We start from the raw sequence: 26,472 nt of genomic DNA, 5'->3' as shown, positions 1-26,472 counted from the left end.
ATTTAAAAAATAGAACTGAAATTCAGGCGCTAGTGAGCCAATCAATCCAGCAGCAAACCTGGAGGGCTTATCAACAACACTGTTTATACTTGAGCTGCCAGCAGTAGAGGTCTTAGCTGCTGTGAGCTCAGGGGCAGAGCACATTTTAATTAGGAGGCTTGGTTGTTCAGGGTAAAAAAACTGAAGGCCATGGGGACACAGGATATATTTTCATCTTTTAAGTTAAAAGACTTAGTTTAGGAATAAAGAATAAGAAAAGGCATATGAATATAAACAGGTAACTTCAGGTAAGGAACTGAGGAACACTTGAAGAATACCCGGAAGAATGTCTTATAGGACACTCACCAACTTAATCAAGAAGGTTTTATTACATTACTTTTGGAGGAAGGAGGAAGAATGCAGGTAAAATTTTTGACTTAATAGGAAAGAACATGTTTTACATAAAAAGAAGCAATTTCCTAGAAGCGATACTTAGCACTGCTCTGGTGAAAATAATGACAAAGATGGTTTGACTTTAGGTACCTATATGCAAACTCACTAACTGAACTTGAAATTCTAACAGAGGGTAGATATAGTCTCATTGGTGTCAGCGAATTTGTCAAACTGGCACATATGGATGGAAGTCTGTATTTCAAACACAGAGCCAACAGGAGGAAATGGGTATAGCACTGTACCTACACCCACCTTTTTTGTCTACAAAGTTGGTAATGCATAAAAATACACGTGTGCACATGCACTCTGCACCTCCCCCACCCCACTCTGGGCTGGCTAGTGTTGAAGTAATAGAGAAATGAAAAAATATGTGCATTACCAATGTAGACTGCGACAAACTTTCTGGAAGGCAATTTGACAATATGTATTAAAAACTTAAAACTTCCTTATATCTTTTGACTCAGGAATTCTTCTAAAAACTGGGACACAACCCAAATGTCCAAGAATAAGGAATTAGTTAAAGAAATTATGGTACAGGCTTAGAATACTGGTTGAATACTAAAGTCATGTACTCCCCTTCCCCCAAATAGCATAAGCCCATTAAAAAAATGGGACAGTTATCTCTGTCCACTGATAACTAGACTAAAATAGATTAAATAGTGTTACCTTTGATTTTCTTTGGAAGTGAGAATATGGAGAGTCTTATTTTCTAAAATAATTATATATTGTATTTTTAATAGAGAAAAATCCTTGGGTTTTTTTAAAAGTTATATATTTTTATGAAATTCCACATACATTTAGGTTAAGACAAAGAGAAAATAGACAGGAAAGAGTACAGAAGATGAACACCTGAGGGCAACACTGTGGGTTTTGCAGCTAGACAGGGTATGGGTGCAGCTTTCCCAGAGCACACTATACAAGTGCCACAGAGGCAAAGGGTAATCATACTTGCGGGGGGGGGAGAGGGGGGATGAAGGGATGGTAACCATCATTTTAGGAAAGTAAGTATTTGATACACTGACTTAATTTAACCTTTTATTTTTCAAAATCAGTGGAAACAAACAATGGGAGAAATTATTCTGGGTTTAATTCTGCCCAGCTAGAAAAAATTGTCTGGTGATGTAGAAGGTGACAGGGTGACAGAAATTCTGGGGTAAAAATAACTGTAATAGTAAGAAAAAGGCATCACTAGCCCTGGCTAAACTGAAACATGACTTTAGCAAAACGCATTTCAAAAAGTTTAGGGAACAAATAGGTATGATTTTGTAGTTACAGTCTTCAAAAGGGGTTAATAACTGACAAGAAATAGAAAATTATGAAAATCAAAATTCTGACCAACCAAACAATTGCACATACTCTCAATGCAAAGTAAAAGGAGAAGAACCAAAGAAACCAACTAAAAGGGTTTTCTTTGATGGGCTCATAATTTTCAAAGTAGGGCACACATCCCAGGAAGAGTAGAAAATAAAAATGTGCACTTGTCAGAACAGGCCAGATTTGGTTTTAATGAGGTAACAGCAAAAGGTTTTCAAAGCAAGATCAAGAAACGTTAAGCCCCCTGACCAGGTAAAAAGACAGAGAAGACAGACCTTGTCCAACTCTTATCATGATTCCCTTTTCTGTTAGAAGGGTTTTCAACCTGGAAAGGATATAACAAAAATCCTAATAAACAAAATGCAGCCCAAGGAAGGTGAGGGAAATCTATACATTTTAAATGTCTTTAAACCCAGAATCTATAGTGCAACAAACACATTCTAAAATGGATTACAGAAATTCAGTTTACAAATATTTAAGTACTAGAAATTTCCCTAAGTCTTAAAAAAAAAAAAAAAAAGATTTCATTTCCATCTTTGACAGAGTTTCTTTTTTGATGGAAAAAATCTGAAAGTTTTCTTGACAACAGCAAAGCATTTTACTTAGTTTTCATAACATTATTATATAAATGAGTATTGTAAGGTTGGTCTGTAGTTAAGAGACCAGTTATTCAGAGACCATCAGAAGAATAATCCCTAGTAAGCGTTGCATAATCCCATTTAACTTATTTTATCAGTAACTTCGGTAAAGGCAAACAAAACAAAACAAAAAACCAGTAGACTCTGCCTTGTCTTGTTTAATATATATTCTATTAGTTGCTTGGATAGAGGCAAAAAATTGATGTGTTTATGAAATGTGCAGATGACAAATAATTGTATAGAAAACCTAACATCCTGGTACTTTTAGAACATATTCAGGATTAGGATTTAAAAATCCTCATTAGTATGGAGGGGATGCTAGCCATCATTAAAATTTGAAGGACTTCTGCATGCAAGAGTTGGGTTGGTTTTCTATAACCCCAGAGTAGGATCACTGAATGAAAGAGGTATAGGGGAACAAATTTCTAACAAAGTGATACAAAGATGGAATGTGTTACTGAATATTCCAGTTACTGAATATACACAAGCATGGGACACTAGTTCTCAGTAGATAATAAGGAAAGTGAAGTGAAATCAGTGGTTTTCAAATTTGTTTTAATAGCAGAGCCATTGCACTGGAAGAAACCTTACCCAGAAGACTACTATACAAAGCAGAGAGAAAACTGCTCTAGCTGAAACTCCCAACCACATCTCACACTTAACTCAGGTGGCACTGGATCAGATTATCTCTAAAGTGGTTCATATTTGATTAGCAAAACTATAATTTCTCAAGATCTATTACTCTAGATAATCCAGATGAATGGTCTCCCAAATGGAATAATTGGGAGGATCTGTTGGGGGTGTGGAGAAAAATCAGGTATAAATATCAAAATAAGAAATTATACTTTATGGACTGAGAGTGGTATGTATACTTTTCAGGAGTTTCTCAAGTCAATCAGAGCCACAGTCAGATATAATGCCCCCAGGCACTGAGGTATTCTAAAAACAATTTAAAAGAATTAAAGTTTTTGAGGGGAAAAAAACCCCACCACCAACAACATCCATACCCACTAATTTAACACAACTGTTTTAATTTCTGTATATTTGTATCTAGTTCCTATCCACACGCAAATACACATTTTGGTACAGTTACCAACATGGTACATAAGACTTTTAAATTTTCTCCACATAAATTAAGATGAATATTTCCACAAATGTAAGTTTCATAATAATTGTCTTTCATGGTTACATACAAATGGAGATTTCATAATGTACCGAAACATTTTCCTACTGTTGACCATTCAGATCATATTGGCTCTCTTTTTTTGTTATTATATAATTATTCCTAGTCATATCTCTGTACATGGTAGCTTTTTTTCTTCTATTAGATGTACCCTGAAGTTAAGATCCCTACAGTGGGATTAGTGAATAAAAAAGTATGAACTCTGCTGTGATAGCTCTTGTACATAGTAATGCTTTCCAACAGGTCTTTATCCATTCATCTGCAGTCACTACCGGAACCTTGAATACAACACATGGAAAAAGTAGTTGAAACATCTGCAAAAACAGTTTCCTCAGTATTAATGTCATTAAACTGATAGAAGCTATCTTTACTATTTTCAAGAAAGGTGAGAAAAATAGCTATTACTGTGATATTCTATTGTACTGATCAAGGTTCTTTTGGAGAGGCTAGAGAATAACAACTATATATTCCCAGAGTAATCTCACCTTTAGGCCATGGAATAATAACTTTTAGGCCACAGTCTGGATAAGAAAAGGTTTACTTTCTTTGCTTTTCCAGAAGTAGCAATACAGAGACTACATTGAGATTTCTGCCTACAATGTATTTAAAATTTAGTAAGACCTAACATCTGAATACCATTTAATAACTTTGGCTACCAAAAGAAATTGACTAAAATCTAAAGCTTATTTCATGATAATATAGTCAGTATGATCCCAGTTGATGGCATCTTCATCATTCTACTTTGTTCCTCTTCTACTTTTATCCTACCTACTTTAGGATTTAGCTTTGCTCCCAGATCAACATAAATGCCACAGAACTCCATTCTTATTTAAGCCAGCTCTAAACAACATAAAAGCTTCTGAGGCAGCCATCTAGGAGCCTCTGTATTCTGATGATCTTGCTCAAGATACAAACATGAGTGACAGAAGCTGAACTTCAGTGGTGCAGAACATCAGCAGAAATGGTATTTTAACAGATCAGAAGATAATTTCAATGCTTCTCTTCCGAAGTCGTATCTTAGTGATCTAAATCCAATGTTAGATGACTAGGAGGCACGTTCTCAGGCTAGTCAAAGTAGATATTCTGCTTCTTGTTGATATGGTTTTGTCCTTAACTAAAAGTGGCTCTATTTTCATGTATATTCTCCATTAAATTGACTTAAACTAAGTAAGCCAATTGTTTAGTTAGAGGTACATACTGCAATTAATTCACCCAAAGACATATTGGGTTCTATTATTGTGGTGCTGCACCTAGGGTGGGTGATTAGAAATTCTAATTTTGATAATTTTAAATTAGAAAAATTTCCAGGTTCAGATCTTCAAGGTCTGAGGCTTTGTAGCTTAACAGTTTACTTCTTCATACCTTGGAGCAGACCCGGAAATGCTTTGTGAGGAAAGTCTCAGCCATGTCAGCAGGCATTCATTCCCTCACTGCTTGGGTGGAGAGATGGGGTGTCTATTTATTCAGGTGAGGAGAGTCACAGTTTCTTTCATAAGAATAATCCTTTTTCATAAGAGGATGGATGTCAACCTGCCTTTCACATGGCTGGTTTTTAACATTTCTGGATCTGTCCTGACTTGGCAATAACAATAATAAAAATAGTGCAGCAGTTTCCTTTCACTGAAGGTCTACCATGTGGCCAGGCGAAGTGTTAAGCACTTTGTACATTTTATATCTTACTTCTCACAACTATATGTAGTGGGTATTTACTATTCCTGTTTTATGGATAAAGAAACCGAAGCTAAGAGAGACAACAAAGAGCATGTATATTTTAAGGTCTTACTAAAGAACATAACTTATACTACCAAATTCTTATTTAAAGTATGTGTACACGCACATACATATATATTTACTTAAATACAGGCGGCCGTTAAGGTCATACAGTCAATCCCTTCATCTAGATGAGCATTTCCTGAGGTATGTCTGGTGACATTTACTTTGGCTCTCATAACTTTGGCCCCAAAGAAAACTGTTTTCCTTTAACTACACTGTGGTGGTATGCCTTTGGCTTACACTGAAGGGCACTTAAAAAAGTATCCAAATGGAACTCACCATTACATTTATTGTTGAAACTTTATTGTTGAGAATTTCATTTACTCTTATCTCTTAGAGTACCAAATCTGCAGCCCTAAAGGAGAAATACTTCTCAAACAGCAGAGTCAGAAACACTTTGCTTCTCCTAAGCCACCAGTGTGCTTTTAATCTAATGAACAATGGAAATTTTTAACAGATATCATTTCTTTATTTACTTTAGCCACTAGGAGGCTCAGAGAAATATCTGAAATCCTTTCTGGTAACTATTAAGATACTCAAGGCATACATTGCTTTAATTTTAGCTCTGCCCTTAGCCTACTATTCCTCTATTAAATTCCTCATACCCTGATCTATTTCAACTTTAAAGTAAATTCTCAGGATCAAAGTCCAATGTCAGTTTCCATATTTATGTTGAAATTCAATTTCAACAGCTATAAAAATGTATATACTACAATAAAATATTTTTTGATGACTGCTGTAACCTGTATCAAAGCAACATCAAAATCAGGTTATATACTAGGATCCTACCAGGCAGACAATTTGCCCAAAACCTTAGTTGCAATCATTAACTAGTTTAGTATTTCACATTTAGAAAATCATTTAAAATTACCCAAAACTTACCAATCATAATTCTCATTGTTATTCACAGTCTAAAACAATTCCTAGAAACTAGCTCAACAAGTAAATGTACTAGTTCGGGGTTAGGGCCTATTTAATGTTTTGAACAATCTGTGCAATCTAACCTTGGCCAGTGAATTATTAAGTTTATTAATAGCTCATCTAAGCAATTCTGTCTTCCTTCTAAATAGAGGTCATAGTTAAAAACAAAACCAAAAACAACCTCTATATTTTTACATTTAAAAAATTCAAAGCACATTTCAGTACATAATTGATTTGTACCATATTACTCTAAGAGAGCACTGCCACTCATTTTATAGATTGAGAAAACTAATAAGACATTACTAAAACTAATAAAGTTCATATGACTTTCTCAAGGTTAACATGTGCTGATGAAACTAGAACTAGAAAAGAGACCTTTCTTTCCAAACTTTTTCTGGAATGGAGACAGGCCACAGATTAGAATGAAATGTTTTAAATCCTTATTAGCAACATTCTAAAAGAGTAAGATTGGACAGGAACAAACAACTCTTGTGTCAGACAACAGGAGAGAGATTTTGACCTCACTGTTGAATGCTAAGAACTAGTAATGCAAGATTTTATCTCTTGGAGCATAAACACCCTTGGGCAAAAACGGGTCTGATCCAACTCAATTCAATGAAACAGATGATTAAATAAAAATGGAGTCAGCTCCTGACATCTGCTTTTTTGGTGCTGGTGGTGGTAGTGGGCTGTTGAGGGGAAAACACCAAATTCTTTGTGAGCCCAACTGTGCTACCTATTATATTTCTAACTTCATTTTAGCTGTCCTTCGGAGGACCTTCAATTTGCTCAAGGGTTGGGTATTTTCAGAATATCTGTAATGACAGTAATTCTCACTAAATCAGGTCCCAACATTAGCTAGCTACAGAACCAGCAGTGTACCTGAGCTCTAAGCTGGGAGACCGTGTGGGCATTCTTTTCTTTTTGGATAGACAAGATTTGGTCATATTCTGATCTAAGTCTTAGCTAAATGTATTGGCATTGCAGTTTTAGCCCTTTCAAATGATTAAATTACACCAATCTATATTCATACTTCTTGAAAATTTGCCTCTCTAGTATATTAATATAATTTACATTCAGGGTGATGGAATTAAAGTGAATTATCTTCAATAATATTACATTTGTACAGACTGCTTTCTGCTATAAGCATCTCACTTGACATATTAATCAAGAAATTATACAGAAAGCATGATTTTGAAAATAACAATTATGGTGACATCACTTAACATTATAATAAGATATTTATACCTCATATATAAAGTATTTATGGGGTCCTTTTGTGCTTTTTGGAAATTAAAGCAACATTTTATTCACATTTAATCATTTGGCTATGTTATGTTTTTGATACTTGGAAGGCACTAAATGTTCACATTCATCAAATGAGATAAAATGAAGACAAAAACAAAATACGTTTTTATAGAAGAGACTTATGTGTTCTCACCTGAGGCTGCTGTGGTATTTGAAGGGGTTGAAGCAGCTGCTTGAATCCGAGCATGAGGAGGAATAAGGATGGTAGCTAGAGGTGGATTACTTGACAGTTCTAGAGAAAAGGTAAGACACATGTGTTAGAATCCACTCTTAAATTTTATGTGAAACTATTTTATTGGTAACACTAACAGAAGATACAGCATTAAAACATTGGTTTAACAGAAAAAAAAAGACATGATAAACCTACATCTGAAACTAAATCATGAGCTAGCAATTAACATATAGAGAAAGTCCACAGAAACGGTGTGATACATAACAAAGGCACTATCTGCTAAAATTAGGGTATCTCTGAGAACTAAAGATAGGCCGGGGAAAGGTATTGGTCAAAAGTTTGAGGGTAAGCATATTAATAAGATATATTTCCATCTTTTATTAACTTAAATATACTAGGTTTTCCCTTGGTACTCTGACAGTATTTGACTGCAGGGATTGAGGGTGACAGTGTCACAGAAAAGAGAATATAATTGCAGTTTGTACTTCGGCATGCACAGACCAAGTTACTCGATGGCAGGTAAGATTTATCCAAACAGTAGTGGAAACGGGATTTAAGGAACATCTGTTTAAATTCTCACTGCTTTTATTAAAAATGTCTTTACTGAATTCTACTTTGCTTTTTAACTTAGTAAGGTTATTACTTTTTAAAAGTTTGAAATAGGCTTTTATCTGCACGTGGAAAGTTTCTCTCTGTCAACTGTATACAAACTGGCTTTCTTTAAAGAATTAAGTTCTGTATATGAATCTTGAGAAAAAGATGATATTGGACTTAATAACGTAAACAACTACCGAGACATGGTGGTGAGCTTGTACATAAAAGTATCTGGTGTTAACTTCCGATAATATGACTTCTTCTAGTCTGCCTGGGATAACCCTGGTTTATTCTTGTAGTTCCGGCATTTAACTAGTGAGTGCTTATTTCCATTCTAATAAGTGTCGCTATTAATAATTCTTATTCCAATAATTTGAAGGAATAATTATACGACCATACTAGCTAAAGGAAGATGTTATCCTCTGAGCTACAAGCAATTCACAGTTACGGTATGGACTAAAAAAAGTTAGGAAATAGTATTTTCTTTAAATTAAAGTAAAATTCACATAATATAAAATCAATCATTTTAAAGTGTATAATTCATGGAATTTAGTACATTCACAATGTTGTACAACCATCACCTCTACCTAGTTTCAAAATATTTTCATCACCCCAAAGGGAAACCTTTAAGCAACTACTCGCCATTCATCCCTCCTGCCAGCCCCTAGTAAGGGAAATATCGTTTTAATGCAGTACTTTACAAAGTCCCTGGCAATACTGATTTATTCAACTTGGTGCCTTAGTAGCTAAATTTTGTACTAAATCCGATACTAAATGATAACCAGATTCTGGTAAAAAGAAGCAACATGCTGATGTCAAGATATATGAAAAATGAATGGGAGGAAAAGCTCAAAACTGAAAGAAGACTATTCATTATCTTTTCCCCTTAAATGAGAAGACATATTAGGTCAGTTCATCAAATAACAACCTTCCCTGAGTTGGAAAATCACTGCCCTAATGATCAGGTTTGAAGAGATGCTGTTTTCTCATAATCAGCTTTAGTAGCTGTTTCAGTTCTCACTGAGGTACAGAAAGAGCCAATGTAGTTTTACTTCAAATCAGTCCAATTTTAATGCACAATCTTATACCTAGGAAAACAAGAGAATCACTGATAATTGCCATGGCTGATGACTTTATGGTTCTAAGAATAAAAATTAATGTAAGATGTGGTAGTTACTCTTCAGTAATCCAAAAGAAAGTCAGACTTACCATCCCAATTAAGATTAAAATCTCCTAAAATAGAAAAGCTTCTTTAAAATCCACCCATCCATCTACCCACCCACACCCTCATCCAACTAACAATACTGAGCATGAAAGATTGTGTTAGGTCCCAGGATAGACAGATAAAAAGATAGTTGTCTTTGTCTGTTCAACAGAAACAGAAAATGGAAGGACAATTACACAAATAAGCTGGCAAGAAAGGCATTCAATCGATTTGAGACTGGGACACTTTTAAATTAAAAGATCTCTATGACCATGCGCCCAACATCTAAAAGAAAATCCAAAAGAGGAAAAGATGACCAAAGATTTTAATATAAGACATTTTGACAGAGCTACAATTGAGATAATCTTTAAAATAAACTGAGTATCAGTGGTCTGTGGTCACATGATGTCCATTTTCTCCCACTCACTCAATCTCTTTTACCAGATCACCTATCCTTGTGTATCTGCATGTCCAATTGAGGGCCATGGTGGTTTTGTCTTATTCTGGTTAAGGTGTATGTATGCATACACACACATACACACACACACACACACACACACACACACACAGTTGCAGGGTTTGAGAAAAACAATCCTCTTTTTCCCTAGGTGGTAGAGGGGTAACTAATGAAAGTGAAAGATAGGAAACAGTAAAGAAAAGACGACGATAACCAAAAAAAAGGAAGCTATGGGATCCTGGAGGCTTTGCCACATCTAAAGACACAGGGGAGAGGTAAGTAAAGTTCATGAAACAACTTAAAAGACTAAGTTCTTACCCTAGAGTGAACAGTAGATAGCCTTTGGGGGCAGGGAGAACTTTTGTGAAATTTTTGAGTCACACATCCAAAAACTTAAGAAATTCTAAACTGGACAGCCACATATAGCTCTACATCTCTCCAACTTCTATACACCATTGTCCTTTTCCTCTTCCTTAATTATATGTATTCCTTCAGGTCCATTGCTTTCCATCCATTAGCTCTTCTCCACTTCAGAGAGCTTGCTAACTGTCACAGCTTTTGCTTGTGTGAATGAGGAAGCCTCCATGTATTACAGCACTGTTTTCTACACTGCAAGTCTGTCCCTTTTGTGGGGAGAGACTATGGGCACTTCTGTGGGCTGTCACAAGTAGTCCAAAATGCTTGTAATTTTTTTTTTTTTTGCATGTAACAATTACAACCTACTCCCAATCTCCCTGTCTATCCATGGCACTGAATAGTAAGGAAACGGAGGCAATGAGTATGGATACAAAATGCACTGAAAGAAAGCAAAAAAAAAGGATGGCATTTTGGATGACAGAAAGAGCAAAGCAATAGACATTTTTAGAATCAGGGAAAGTATATGTATTCTTTTTTTCTTTAAATTTTATTGATTGATTGATTGGCCGTGTTGGGTCTTCATTGCTGTGCGCGGGCTTTCTCTAGTTGCAGTGAGCGGGGCAACTCTTCGTTGCGGTGCATGGGCTTCTCATTGCGGTGGCTTCTCTTGTTGCGGAGCATGGGCTCTAGGCGCTTGGGCTTCAGTAGTTGTTGCATACGGGCTGTAGAGCGCAGGCTCAGTAGTTGTGGCACACGGGCTTGGCTGCTCCGTAGCATGTGGGATCTTCCTGGACCAGGGCTCGAACCCGTGTCCCCTGCATTGGCAGGTGGATTCTTAACCACTGTGTCACCAGGGAAGTCCCAGTATATGTATTCTTAAAGGCAGAGAATATGGAGTGTAGAAGAGATTGAAAATGAAAAGTTAATATTTATTCACTAAATATATGTGTGAGGCTAGAGAGCAGGGAGATTATTAAGGAAACAAGGAAGCCCATAATATAAAAGTGGGTCTAGCTATGGAAAAGAGGTGGGAAGAATAAGAGACTGCATTACTCCAGAGACATGGTTCAAACAAAATGGCAACAGGTTCCAGAATGTTTTAGAAAACTTCATGCATGACAAGGATTTCTTCAACCAACTGAAGATGCCATAAAACTACTCATTAAAAAAAAAATCACATAGTAGTTTATGAGGAAACATTATGAATGTTTTGATGGTGTATCAATCATTATGTGGTCCACCATCAAAACATAACGCACAATTCAAACAAAAGTAAAATGAATTTAAAAATAGCTATCAATAAGCCAACCAAGAGAGGTATCAACCAACCAAAAGGTTAACCAAACTCATTTACATAAATTTTGCTGCACTGTTGACACTAAAAACTATAGAAGAAAAATTCCCATGAAAAGACCACTGTAAGTTAAGCAATCTTTTTAAATGTTAAAAACAAGAACAGAACCTAAATCTAGTTGTTTTGGAGAAACCTGAAGTTTCCCTTAAAGTTTCTCTTCTTCCAAATATAAGATTTCTAAATTTATTGATAAGAAAGAGCGGGTTTTTGGTTTTTTTTTAATTTGCAGGGGTGGGGGATAGGAGTAGGGGTGGGAAGAGGTATATATGTTTGTTCAAACTGTGTTGTGTGAAAGCTGAGGATAAATTTGAGAATAGCAATCAATGTACAAACCAGAAGGGAGAAATCAACCCTTTATTAACTAGACCTCTTACAGTGATAATAAAATACTAGTCATAAGGTAGAAGGAAATCTTCTTTCTTTGTTATCTTTGAAAGGGCTCAACATACAGACCCCCAAAAGGAGTCACTACAAGAGGCAAACTTTCTTTTTCTTCTATAAGTAGTCTGAGGTTTTCATGTGTGTATCAGGTCTCTTAAGAATAAATGAAAATTGCCAGTGGTTGTCTATACAGTTAAAACTGCTATTTTTTTTCCTATTCACAGAAAATGACTTAACAATGGCATGGTACTTTTTTTTTGAGGAGTAATTCAAATGTTAGGATGGTGAACCTTGATCTTACACACTGAATTCTAATGTTGCTTGTTTGGATATATTTTTTTTAGATGAACAAGTAACCCCATTACAACTGTTTCTCTCCTAACAATTTCAAAGGGCCCAGGAAATCTCTGACCAAGTTCCTAACGTTGACTACATACTCCATACTCATTCAGAAAAGTAAACAAATACTAAACTAATCAGAAGATCAGACAAATAGTAAACAAATTACAAGGCTTGCTCCTGCTGCTTGGTAATATTAGCAATGTTTCATGTGCGGACTACATGATACCTGTAGAAACCCATGACTACTTTGCCTTGGAACTGCCCAAGAGGGAGCATCACAATTTATACCAGTCACCCAAAAAGGTGTGTACTACATTTATAGTAATGCATTGTGTACTACATTTATAGTAATGCATTTGTGTACTACACTTATAGTAATGCATTGTGTACTACATAATGCATTTTGTGTACTACATTTACAGTAATGATACATTTACAAGTTATCTAGCAAAATGTTAGTATTTTTAAAGTCCTGGTGATTAAAAAGAATAAGCTTTAGTAACCTGAAAATCTTAGAACTCCATTCTTGATGAAATGTAATAAGTGTAGCATTTATGTTGAATTCTGCAGGAACCAGTCTGTGGTTTTTTTGTGTCCATTTATACCATGATTTTACATATCTTACCCTTTCATGCTCTATGTTTTTAGCTTTATTTCTCATTTTTTCTTTGTCTTTCTGGAGTCAACATTTTTACAATCAGAATTTTGGAGCTGTATGTGTCTTTGAATATCCTTTAATCCAACTACCTCATCTTTTTAAATCAGTAAACTCAGAGATAGTGTCTTGGCCAAGATCTGCACCTAGTTAGAGAGAGACTGGGAAGGAGACTTTAGGTCTGACTTACTCCATATGCAATACTGCATATCTTTATTGCCTTGGTTATAAATCACATACCACCAGTATTCTGGTCTTCCTGGAAGTGTATCTGTCCAAACTACACACAGAACTTTAAGTCCAGACATTAGTTTTTCATTGTTTGTTCCTATAACATTCCACATTCTCTCCAGTAGTACAGTCGAGGCAGCAGAGACACTGAAATCTCAGGGAAAGGGAAAATAATCCTCATAAATAATTGATAATTTAGATCCTAAAATTTCGAATACAGTCAACACTGTATGTCAGTAGTACTCTAGTTGCCGGAACTAAAACTAACCTGCCCCCTCTTACTGGCACTCATGAATTTCCTAAGCTCTCCCTTGCAGTGTACTTCCTTGGTTTAGCTTTCAATACCTAGAAGAGTACAGCTTACCTCGATATTTTCCTCTTCTAAATTATTCATAAAATATTAAAGAATAATTCTGATACCAATTCTTTTGATAAGTATAAACAGCTCCATCTCTCATTTATTTACTAGAATAATCCTTTTATTTATACCCAAATTTCCTCAAGTCCATTTATCAAGATCTTTTATAGCCATTTTTTCACCCAGAAGAACACAATAGAAAAACAGGGATAGCCACATGAAAGGTTTATATTTCAGTTAAAAAAAAAAAAAAAAAGAGGGGCACTGCAAGTGAGAGCAGTTTGAGTTTCTCTTTAGGATTTGATTCATATCCTACATATAAATCAAGAATTCCTATCTTATGTAAATTTATTCTTGCTATTGTAAATTATAATAAATCTAAAACCAAAAAGTCCCTACTCAAGGTTAGAATATTAGAAGATACTTCATTACCTCAAGGTGGTTGAAACACTATGTCCACTTTATTTTTTTTTTTAACTTTTTATTTTATATTGGAGTATAGCCCATTAACAATGTTGTGATATACTATGTCCACTTTAGATGTGGCTGAGGGTAAGACAGGCTAGAAGAAAATGCCCAGGATATAAAAAGCCAGGTAAGCAGGTGGGCTGACCATATTTATGCATATCACTATTTCATAACAAAAAAACTGGTTTAAAAATCATTGCTATAAAGATATGGAGCCTCCTAATTATCACAAATAATGAGTTACAACAGATTTTATAAATAAGTAGTCTACTGCTTTCAGATGAAGAAGTATAACCCTTTGGTAAGCTGGCCTTCTGTAACACTTGCTTTTGCTGCCCACCCCCAACTTGTCCTCAGCCCCTGTTTTCATCACTCCCTTTTCTTTAACACAGTCCTAAACTCATTAAAAAAACTCTTTCTCTGATCCTTCCCCCATTCCCTTTGCTTTTCTCTTACTCTTCCTTTTACTGTTTTTTTTTTCCACTTGATTTCTGGAACCCCTTTGCTGTCTCATCACTGTTTTCCTCATGTCCGGATACTCTTGTCCCTGTATCCCAAGACATCCGTTGTCTGCCTGAGTTTGCATGCTGTTTTCTGAATGCTCCAAATATTCTGTTTTAACTCTCATTTAAGCAGTCCCCCCTTCTTCTGGCCTAACCAATAAGCCACTCTTCCTCCTTGTTCCCCCACAAAACTATCATTCCCTCAGATAACCCAGCTAAGTGGCAGAGCAGTAGACTCTTCAAACTAAGTCACACTAATGTAAACAGTTGATAATCTTTACTTACACCTGCCCAACCCCCATCCTATCCGATGCCCTCAGGGGGACAATGTTTACTAAAATAATTTTACTTGGTAAAATCTCATAAAATTAGGCTAGAAAATTGGAACTGGGGATGTGTGTGGTGGAATTAACTGGAGACACATCTTTAAACATACAAAACTACTGATTTCCAGTATATTCCAGCCTTGGAATAGGTAAGGAATTGGTAAACAAAGAGAAAAATCGATCTCTGTTGGGATTTCCTGATTCTATTTGATTCCTAAGGTCTGATTAAGTTATGTTCAACCTCTGAGATCCAATTACTGAGGGAAAGGGAAAGAAGGGTATGGTATGCTAAAGGTCTGTCCTGGTTTCCAATGCCTAGATGCAGGTAATACTGTCAGTCAGGGGATCCTAGAACACAGAAGCCCCAGTGCCAGAAAAAAAGAGAGGTGTAATAGTTATGGATCCAGAAGGTCAGAAGGATCTCAAAGTTTTCTGTCCCATATCTGTTCACCTCTCTTCTCCCTCTAGCTGATCACAGAAACACTTGTTTTGATTATATGAAAGTAATATTAATTAACATTTATGGCTATTTACTCATGGCACAGTAACAAACATCAAATTGTAGTTAGCTATAAGCTTTACTATATTCTATTCAAGTGTTTAATCTTCATAGTTCTGTTCATATGGTAGGTTTACTTGACTAATTAAAACAACAGTACCAACAACTAGAGGGAACATTAGAAATGCCCAATAAGTACAGGTCGCATGAATTAATAAATACTGTGTGTATTTAAAGTAGCAGGTATCAATCACTCAAACAGTCATTGAGCACCTACTATATGTAGATCAGGGATTACCTTTAGTTTATCTGGGGAAAATAGTATAGACTTCACTGAAAATTTGCTGTAAGGATGGAGGAGGATTTTATTCTACCTACATACAGCAGAACCTCACTAATGACACCCTTCATCCCCCCCTACCTCTGCCCCCACGTTTCCTATCTCTGCACTCTCTCTAGCTATACAACCAACTGGAAAGTCAGTTCTCCTTCTTCATTCTCTTGAATTAGCCAGTTTTATTCTGATCATCCATTAATTGCTATTAATTAGTATGTGCTTTAAAGTTGCATCTGCACAACAGTTACATCTTTGCCTTAGTAAATAAGATGACTATTTGCAAAGACTGCTCCAAAATCAGAATAGGGAGGATCAAACAGAAATAACACAAATTGTTGACATCAAGTAGCACCTCTTTCCTGGACAGCTGTGTCCTTATATGGAAACACTGTTCAAGTATAATAGTGATTTAGAAGGATAGGGAGAAAGTACTACTAAGTGATCATAGCCCAGTTTCAGAATGGCTGCTAAGACAGGGCAGCATTTAACAACTTTAATAAAGAAGGGCCATATTACAAAATGATGTCATGTTCAACTTAATACATTGAGTTTTATGAAAAACCAATTCAAGGATATATTCACAGGGCCCATTCGAAGAGGTACAAAGATTCATGCACATCCTTTTCACTGATATCCACAGAATCACATAAAGAGTCTGACAGCCACAGAGATTGCATGCCACGTCTACATATACCACATCCATGTATACACATATTCTTCAACTCCTCAAAGTCATATGCACATTCAGACATACACAGAGTCATATTTATGTTTGATATTCTGGGCAAATATAAAAAGTTGAAATATCAAAATAAAACATTCTTCATTCCTTTTTAAAAACTTATAACTATTAGATATGTGTGAACAAAGTCTGAATTAAATTATTTACTCTTTAAAGTGAGCCTTTTCTTTACTTTAGTTGATTCTATTATTTGACAATATGAAAACTGCCCACTCACAAAACTCCTTCCAATATTTTAGAGACCATATTCTAAAATCTAAGCCAATTTACTTTCATGTTAATCTGTCTTATGAACACAATTTATTAAAGAACAGGTAAATAGTATTTACCAGGTTCTAAATCATTATATTGCAGTAAGCCTTAGGATCAAATGAGATACCACTTCACACCCACTGAGACGGCTATTAAAAAAAAAAAGGAAGACAAGTATTTGTGAGGATGTGAAGAAATGGGGACCCTTGTAACATTGCTGGTAGGAATGTAAAATGTGCAAGCCATTGTGCAAAATGGTTTGGTGGTTCCTCAAGAAATTAAACATAGAATTACCATATCACTCAAAAAAACTGAAAACAAGTATCCAAACAAATTCATACTTGTACACAATGGTCATAGCAGCACTATTCACAATAGCCAGAAGGTAGAAACAAACCAAATGTCCATCAGTACATGAATGGATAAACAAAATGTGGTATATCCCTATGCTATGGACTGAAGGTTTGTATCCCCTTAAACTTCATATGCTGAAGCCCTAATCCACAATGTGATGGTATCTGGAAGTGGAGCCTTTGGGAGGAAATTTGGTCATGAGGGTAGAACCCTCATGAATGGGATTAGTGGCCTTATAAGAAGCGACACAAGAGAGGTGATCTCTCTTCACCATATGAGCAAGAAAGTAGCCATCTGCAAACCAGGAAGTGGGCCTTTGCTGAACACTGAATTTGCCGGCATCTTGATCTTGATGTTCCCAGCCTCCAGGACCGTGAGAGATAAATGTTTGCTGCTTAAACCTAAGTGTCCATCGACAGATGAATGGATAAAGAAGATATGGTACATATATACAATGGAATATACTCAGCCATAAAAGAAACAAAATTGAGTTATTTGTAGTGAGGTGGATGGACCTAGAGTCTGTCATACAGAGTGAAGTGAGTCAGAAAAAGAAAAACAAACATCGTATGCTAACACATATATATGGAATCTAAAAAAAAAATTGGTTCTGACGAACCTAGGGGCAGGACAGGAATAAAGATGCAGACGTAGAGAATGGACTTGAGAACACGGGGAGGGGGAAGGGTAAGCTGGGACGAAGTGAGAGAGTGGCATGGACTTATATATACTACCAAATGCAAAATAGATAGCTAGTGGCAAGCAGCCGCATAGCACAGGGAGATCAGCTCGGTGCTTTGTGACCACCTAGAGGGGTGGGATGGAGATGCAAGAGGGAGGAGATATGGGGATATATGTATAGCTGATTCATTTTTTTATACAGCAGAAACTAACACACCATTGTAAAGCAATTATACTCCAATAAAGACGTTTAAAAAATAAATAAATGTTTGTTGCTTAATCCACCTAGTCTATGGTATTTTGTTAATAGTTGCCTGAACTGATTAAGACATGATATAATGAAATATTATTCTGCCATAAAAAGGAATGAAATGCTGATACATGCTACAACATGGATGAGCCCTGAAAACATGTTAAGTGAAAGAAGCCAGACACAAAAGGTCTCACATTATGTGATTCCATCATATGAAATACCCGGAATAGGTAAATCTATAGAGACAGAAAGCAGACTGGTGGCTGCCAAGGGCTGAAGGAGGGATTAATGGAGCCTGAGTGCTTAATGGGTACAGAGTTTTCTTCAGGAGCAATGAAAATGTTTTGGAATTTGACAGAGGTGATAGCTGCACAACACTGTGAATGTATTAAACACCACTGGATTGTTTACTTTAAAATGGTTCATCTTATGCTATGTGAATTTTATCTCAGTTTTTAAAAAAGTTTAGAAATTCATAAAATAACAAACTTAGTTGTTTTAAATTTTATTTTCTTTAGTAATAATAGAAAATTATTAGCCAGTGACTAAAGAATCAAATGTAATTACTTCGAAAATGGTGCATGGTAACAGTGAAGCTGAATCCTGGATTTTTAAATCTGATCAAAGAAAGGTTTAAGCAGCATCTCATTTTCAATCAACACATACAGGTGCACACGCACATTGAAGAGTATGTATCAAAATATGTCTCAATTTAAGGAGAATTATTCTCCAAAATGTATCCATCATAAATATCATCTTGTATGCATTTGAGTTTCTACCAAGTTGTTCACTTGACAAGGGGCTGTCTTGATTTGTGTATTCTGAGAAACAAAGTACTTGCTGGAGAAGATACTTAGCATGAGAAAAAACTCAATCAAGGTTCCCTTCAAAATTTGGGAAACTTTAAAGTTACCTGACAAAAATGGTAAAAAAAGAGGTAAAGAAATTTAGCACATTGGGGCTTCCCTGGTGGCGCAGTGGTTAAGAATCTGCCTGCCAATGCGGGGGACACGGGTTCAAGCCCTGGTCCGGGAGGATCCCACATGCCGCGGAGCAACTAGGCCCGCGCGCCACAACTACTGAGCCTGCGCTCTGGAGCCTGCGAGCCACAACTACTGAGCCCACGAGCCACAACTACTGAAGCCCACACGCCTAGAGCCTGTGCTCTGCAACAAGGGAAGCCACTGCAATGAGAAGCCCGCGCACCGCAATGAAGAGTGGCCCCCGCTCGCCACAACTAGAGAAGGCCCTCGGGCAGCAACAAAGATCCAACCCAGCCAAAAATAAATAAATAAATAAATAAATTAATTAATTTAAAAAATAATGAAATTTAGCACTGACTTAGTAGTTTCTGATGTCAAGACTCCACAGTTCCACTGGATGTCACTGCATACAAAAGCCTTTTAGATACCACTTTAAAAAGCAATCCACTAAATAATTATATTATGCAGCCAATAAACATAAACCTACAGTACAAAAAGGAAAACAATGTATCATGTTATGTAAATGGATACATGTAGAATTTCCAATGGTGGTCTCAGACAGATTCAAAAAGTGCTTCATATTAAAAACTTCAGGTGATGTAACCTAAAAAACTATATAGATGGTTCAAAAAGTAGCTCTACTGATAACAAAGACACAGATGTAAAAGATGCATATAGAGTTTGAAAAAAATTGTTTTATGAAATTTGAGATGTAAAAAAAATTCCTAACCTAATATTAACTTTATATAATATATAATTTTAAATATATTCAAGTTAACAAAAAGAACCCTTTTGGGATCTTCTACATGGGAAAATAGAGGATCACTTTATATTCAAGGATTACCAGCTTTAGCATTAGAAAAAAGATTGAAAAGAGCTACACCATAAAATGCTAAAAGTGATTATTTTGAACGCTAAAAGTAATTACTTCGGGATTGTGATTTTAATTTTCTCTACTTCCTCTGCATTTTCAACATTTTCTTCCATCTACATGTATTACTCGATTAAAACAAAAGCAGTAAGAATTAAAAATAAAATTTATTTTCTCAAGAGGTCTAAAACTTGTATGACATGGAATCAATGAATTTCTGTTCTGGAAGAGGCCAAGAGTCTCCCAGTCTAACCTTCTGCCAAATCGGAATCATCTTATCTACAATATTTGACATCATCCAGCTTTTCCCTGATATACAGATCAATATTCTGAAAACAGCTTGTTCCACTATTACCAGTTGAAAACTTCTTTATTGATTCATCAATAATATTATTTAGTCTCTATTTATGCCAGGGGCTGAGGTCTTTATTTGAGGTATTTTTCTCAGGAGTCCGTTAAGTCTTCACTTTTCCAGGCTCTATATCCAATTCTGCTCCTTTGTATACCCTACCTGGCATTCATTAACATTCTTCTTAGAGAGGCATAGCCAGGACTTAAAACAACATTCCAAATGATTTCTGATCAGCCCTAGTCAAAATTAATAGTCCCAGGATACCTGAACATTTTTCTTAGATGAATGTAGACTACATCAGCATTGCCAGCATTATGTAATAGTGACAGCTTAAGATTATAGTCAACTGAATCATCCAGGTCTATTTTACTAGCAACTTCGATGTCCCAAATCTAAAGTTTAAGCAGCGCATTTTTCCACAATCAATTTTAGAAAAGTTTAAATATGGGGGAAAAATTGGGCTTTATAATAAAGGAAATATATCTATTTCCTCATCACAGAAAGCTCTCCATCCCCCTTCTACATTTTTAGCTTGACTAATCAATCAAAACAAGCTATTTATTCCTTGTTTTATCTATAGGGAATTGTACACATTTAATGTTCAGTTTAGGAAGAAAATCATATCATCAAAGGCAGTGTGGTTGATGAATGAATGAAAAATGAACACAGAAATGGTGAAGAAATGACCATCCCTGGGCTTTTTAGAAACCACCAATGCACAAACTTAGTTTTCCAATCAGTGTTTTCTCAGCAGCAATGATGCCAAGTCCCAGAAGGGATGAGAATTTCTCTTCTACATCCCTTATATATAAAGTTATATTAAGTTCCAAGAAGGGGTTTATAGGACTCTAGTTTTCCCCTTCTGTATAATGTCTAAAATGACAAAAATACAGCCACCAATTTATTCCCAGGTTAAAAAAAGTTGATATAAATCCTTGGGAAGCAAGAAATTTTAATATTCTAAGTTTCAGATGCAAAGCTGAAGGTTAAATTATACGTTAGTCTTACTAGTGATAAACCTCACTCAGTGAAATCTCTATATAACTTCTCCAAGTGCCAAGATTTATCATAATCTGCTAAAAATTAGAGAAGCTATGCCTATTTGAAACTTTTTACCTGCCATTATTTTGTTCAAAACCATACAAGTGGTAGCCTAATAAGTGGTTAGATAGGATGCTTTCTACCTGCATAAGTACTTAATATGCCTACTTTTATCCTACACAGATTTAATTAACAGAGTGTCACTTCACACACATCTGTAATTTTCCCAGAAATGGTAAAAGAATTAAGTGTTAGGAGTTACCTTGAGTGGTGAAGTTGAAGAGTGCAGGTGTGTCTCGCCCATTTGGTAGTTTGACATTTGGGTCCCGTAATTCATCAAAAAATGAATGTGCACAAGCTTCCAGTGGTGTCAATCGGGCAGTTGGGGTATACTCCAGCAGACGGCTACATAGTGCAATCGCCTCTGGTGGAGTTCGAGGTCGGAAGACCTACAGCATAAAAAAAGAGAAGGTACAATTAATGTTTCTTTGTAAGAATCTTAGCAAATTATCCTCTGAGTACTGAGTTAATTCCCACCATGTACAAAAACATGGTTGCATTTGTGAAAGGAACCTTCTAGAATGAAAGGAGTTAACTGCATATGATTTACCACAGTGATGTGAACTGCTAATTAAAGACTATATGAGAAAAGCTCAGAGAAAAAACTAGGGGAAATGGAAAAAAATCTATATATGCTAATCATAAAGCAGTACAATCAAACATGCACACAAAATGTGACAGGCACAAAAGAAAGCCTGGGTTCTGGAGGCAAGCACAACTAGAAGAATACAAAATTAATTTTAAAGTTTTGACTGCTGTGGCAATAGACAAAAGGTTGCCTCTTTTGTGTGATTTTTTTAGCAACGATTATGGATAATGGACAGCACTGTTCAAATTTTGGCAATTAATAGCTTTTAAAAAAGAAAAGCTGTTTTACTCTTGGTCTATAAATATTAACGATTTGGTATTAACTCTTCAATAAGCAGAGACTATTGTTATTTGAAGAAATTCTTGAATATCCAGAACTTCGTAAAATGTCCAAAATTGTTTTCTCAGGTAGCTGTTGTCATGAACACGGCCAGTTTACCCTCATTTGAATAAATATTCTAGGGTTTTAATCAGGAATAGAGAAATGTATTTTTCATTAAGAGCTATTAACTCACAGAAAAAGTAAATTGAAAGCTATACTGAAGCAAAATGCAAATAAATTTGCTGAAAGGAATAGAAAGCTTTCTACTCATCTATGTCTTAAAACTCCTAATAAATACATGAAACTATGAAAAATATACTGTGTTCTAAATTATGGACAGTTAAAGAATAACAGCAGAAGGGGAAAAACAAATAAACGAACAGAAAGCCTTTGAAACTAAAGAAAAATGAAACATATATACCTTGACAGGAAGAACACAGAATCAAATAGAAGGTGTAGTAGTGGCAGTGGTGGAGGTGGACAGACACATAAAGAGAAAGAGATGTGTAAAAATGGAGGGAAATAGACCTAAAAGTAAGGAAAGGACATGTAGATTGTGACAAGGCACAGAGGAGCGTGGGAGGCTTAAGTTTTCCTAAGAGAAAGGCTCATGTAACATTTGGCTATTCGCCTAGGCTGAAAGCAGGAGAACTGGTTACTACTACAGAACTCATTAGGTTATAAGAGACTATTTATAAGAGTACTCTACTCTGAAAATCTTTTTTTATTCCTTTTGTTTTTACACAAAGTTTATTATTAATAAAGATATTTTCCATGGAAATTGAGAAATTCGTTGGGTAGGATATTAGAAATTTATTTCCAAACATTAAAGGCCTTAGTTAATTTATTTGGCTTGTTAGAAAACCCTCTCTCTAAGGTCAAAAACTGCTTTATCTTTATTCTTTTGAGTAATCTGACTTGCCTCAGTCAAGGAGTTACTGTATTATTTGAAATGTTTAGATCTTACACTGTTCTTAGTCATTTTCCCCTTTCTTGCTCCCCAGCCAGAACCATAATCAAAGTGTGAAAGAAAATAATCAGTGGAAATATTTAGAAAAATTTTTCATAAAAATATTAAGCACTACTGACATATTTTATCCCTGAGGGCAATTTGCATTTGACAGCATACAGATTTATTTTGCTAGCTAGTCTAATAAAAATGTCTCTGCACCAATATGGTAACACATAAGTAGAATTAAAAGTACCACCACCAAAAGCAGAAATAAATATCTTCTAACATTTAAATGCAGGGTAGCTAGACAGTGAGTGTAGTTTAAATGAAAAAAAAAAATTGTGTTATTGCTATTAATAAATCAGTATTGTAAGCTTATTTCTGATTATTAAAAAAAAAAGTCATCCACATCTTTCTGGTTTCTTACTGGCTACAAGTGACCATCCATGTTGGTACTAAGACACATATTAGCTTATTCTTGCCAGGGAATCCTAACTCACAGTATCAAAGAGTTAAAAACAATAAAGAAAAGAATTCATTCCAAGAGCCTAAAATCAAGACTTAACCTGCCCTTTAAAAATGTATCCATTATTAATTTAAACCCCTTGAGAGATTCTTGATGAGAAAAGTCTTGGTTCAGTAATCTATGGATAAAAGTTAAGTGGAAAATTATGTGGGGTCAAAACCCAGTGCACCCAAAGTCCAGATTTCTGACCATATGACTGGGTGTGATAGCATGCAACTTTCAAAAATTACAGGCCAAACGAGAAATAGCTCTTCTGAATTATGTTTGTGTCTAAAGAAAAGGAAACCAGTAACTATTGAGATTTGGCTTTTTTTTTTTTTTTTTTTGGCCCGCAATGTGCGGCATGCGGAACTTCCCCAACCAGGGATTGAACCCGTCCCCACTTCAGTGGAAATACAGAGTCTTAACCACTGTACTGCCATGGAAGTCCTTGGCTTTTAGTTTCTGCTGCTTTTCATTCCTTACTCATTTAAATTGCCTAACACTCGGAATCTTTGGTTCTGTGGATCTTTGTCAATATTTATTCTTGTAAAAATAATAATTTTTAAACCCCTCAACTCCTAAACTTCGGATTAGATGTCAATAAATCACTCAGGGAACTGACAATCTAAATATACTATAAGCAAAACCTATACCATACAGTGAGTAAAAACAGAAATCACAGCTACCTACATTGTTTTTACTATTACATTTCAAGAATGAATAACTAGCCTTTCAAAAAAAGTTTTCCCCCTAGTTTTATAGACCTGCCCTGAAATTTTGGGAAAAAAAAATTAAGTACATACCCGAACTCCTGAGGTGAAATGTCCTGTTCCTGACGAATCCTAAAGATGAGAATGCAGTGAAATAATCCAAACAGGGGAAGTCAATCCAAAAGAGAATAGTCCAGCAAGGAAAAATATATCCAATGTTATAAGAAATCCATGGTGTGGGGGGGGGACATAGAAAATGTTTATACAGTTATAAACTTTAAACATCAGTCTCCACAGTAGCAAGTCCAAGTTTTAAAAATTATTTCACCACAGTGTATGCAAAAAAATTTGATTGCGCAATGGTGAGGCACAGTAAAGAAACATTTTAATTTTAGTTAATTATGTTCCGATGCCAGTGCGTTTATTAAAAAAATACAAAACCAAAAAAAGTTAAAATCAAAATGAAATCTAGAAGTAAAGTTCCCAAAGTAAAGTGTTTGGTCTTCTACGACCTGGATTCATTGTCCATTGACATGGCTTGGGAGGGGGCATATCAGACTGCTTTTAAAGATACGAGTTCTCAATTTGCTAATTTTCTCTATTAATGAATTTCAGTACACAGTATAAACATTTTTTTCTAAATTATTAGTGATGAGAGAAAAGTAATAAATATATTTAATTTATATTACTATAGATTTCAAGCCAGATATTTTCAATTTGTGTGAGCTAAGAAGGATCAGGCCACCGCGGATTATTCTCCATTTTGGATTGACTTCCCTGCTAAGAGATATTTACTGACATTCTCATTATCTTAGAGGACTCTTCAGGAAATTGACATATCACCTCAGGAGTGCGGGTATAAACTTACTTTTTCTATTGTGGGCTTTGCCCCCTGATACCCTTGCACCCATTACTTAGGAAAAATCATGAACATTCTTTCTTTTTGGAAAAACTCACTGAAAAAAATTCTATATCTTTGAGCACTACAAATTCAACACAGTTCCATCTGCAAATATGCCCAATTCACCCACCAAAAGCTAAACAAAAATATATACAATGAACAATACAACTAAGGGACGGTCACAGTTATAGGTGACATGCATAGTAATGTACACCAACACCTAGGCACAACGGAGCCAATTATGCAAAAGGGAGGTAGTAGGGTCTATTATGTCTAGGTATTGAGAACAAAAAATGGCAGACCTCACCAGTAGCTGTGAATTCCCTTGGCTATTCTAAGAGAATTTAACATTCTTTTAGGATAGTTTCCAGTGGGGGAATTAAATATTTTGCAAAAATAAATAATCCGCGGATTATTTTTAGTCTGCAGACTAAAATTTAGTACACGGATTAAAATCCGGCCCATCAGGATAAAAATCTCTCATGAACTTAAAACACAACCAGGTGGACAAAAATAGAAAACCAGACTAAAAAAACTGAGAGCACAAAGTAAGACTCAACTGGGCCAACTAACAATTAGTGCGCAGACTAAATATGGCCAGCCAAGAATGTCAGCAAGGCCATGAAGAGCCCAAAACACCCCCTGTAAAAACTAAAACCAAAAATAAATAAATAAAACAAAACAGAACAAAGCAAAAAATAAATAAACAAAAGAAGGAAAGAAAACAAAAGAGAAAGGAAAAACTGAAAAGAACCAAAACACTGACATGAACTTTTAAGTGATTCAAATACTACCTCACCTGTGCAGCAACTCATTTTCTTAAATTGAAACAAACTCTCATCACAAATACTAGTCTATAGAAGAAACTAAGAGAAAAAATTCATTTTTTTCCAAAATAAATTCTCTGTGGTACTGAACAAATGCAAACGAGTCCTTAACAGAAGAATTATTCAAAATAAATTTGCATTTGGATAACCCAGAAAGGACAGAGGTAATTTTCTCCTTTACATGACCTAGAATAGACTTTTGCCATCAAACATCAAATATCAACCTGGAGCTAATTGTTATGACTGAATCATAAGCCCCTTAAAATTA

General features: G+C 35.5%; 1 protein-coding gene across 4 annotated transcripts in view; it reads right to left on the bottom strand.

Moving 5' to 3' along the window:
- GSK3B (glycogen synthase kinase 3 beta) overlaps positions 1-26,472 on the bottom strand; it is a 198,677-nt gene that overhangs the window by 6,958 nt on the left and 165,247 nt on the right. Inside the window, exons 9-12 of one of the 4 annotated variants that reach the window (XM_059921035.1) lie at positions 24,570-24,608; positions 21,599-21,785; positions 7,703-7,801; positions 2,022-2,071 (exon numbers count right to left, since the gene is read on the bottom strand). In XM_059921035.1, the coding sequence (XP_059777018.1) occupies positions 2,067-2,071; positions 7,703-7,801; positions 21,599-21,785; positions 24,570-24,608 (330 nt within the window). In that variant the 3' untranslated portion in view covers positions 2,022-2,066. Of the gene's footprint in view, positions 1-2,021; positions 2,072-3,566; positions 3,846-7,702; positions 7,802-21,598; positions 21,786-24,569; positions 24,609-26,472 lie in introns of those variants that run through there. The other 3 variants (XM_059921034.1, XM_059921032.1, XM_059921033.1) reach the window with 3 other exon arrangements.

Source organism: Balaenoptera ricei, chromosome 4 (assembly GCF_028023285.1).
Source record: "Balaenoptera ricei isolate mBalRic1 chromosome 4, mBalRic1.hap2, whole genome shotgun sequence".
Taxonomy (NCBI): Eukaryota; Metazoa; Chordata; class Mammalia; order Artiodactyla; family Balaenopteridae; genus Balaenoptera; species Balaenoptera ricei.
Note: the sequence above shows the minus strand (reverse complement) of the source record. Positions and strands in the feature narration are given on the sequence as shown.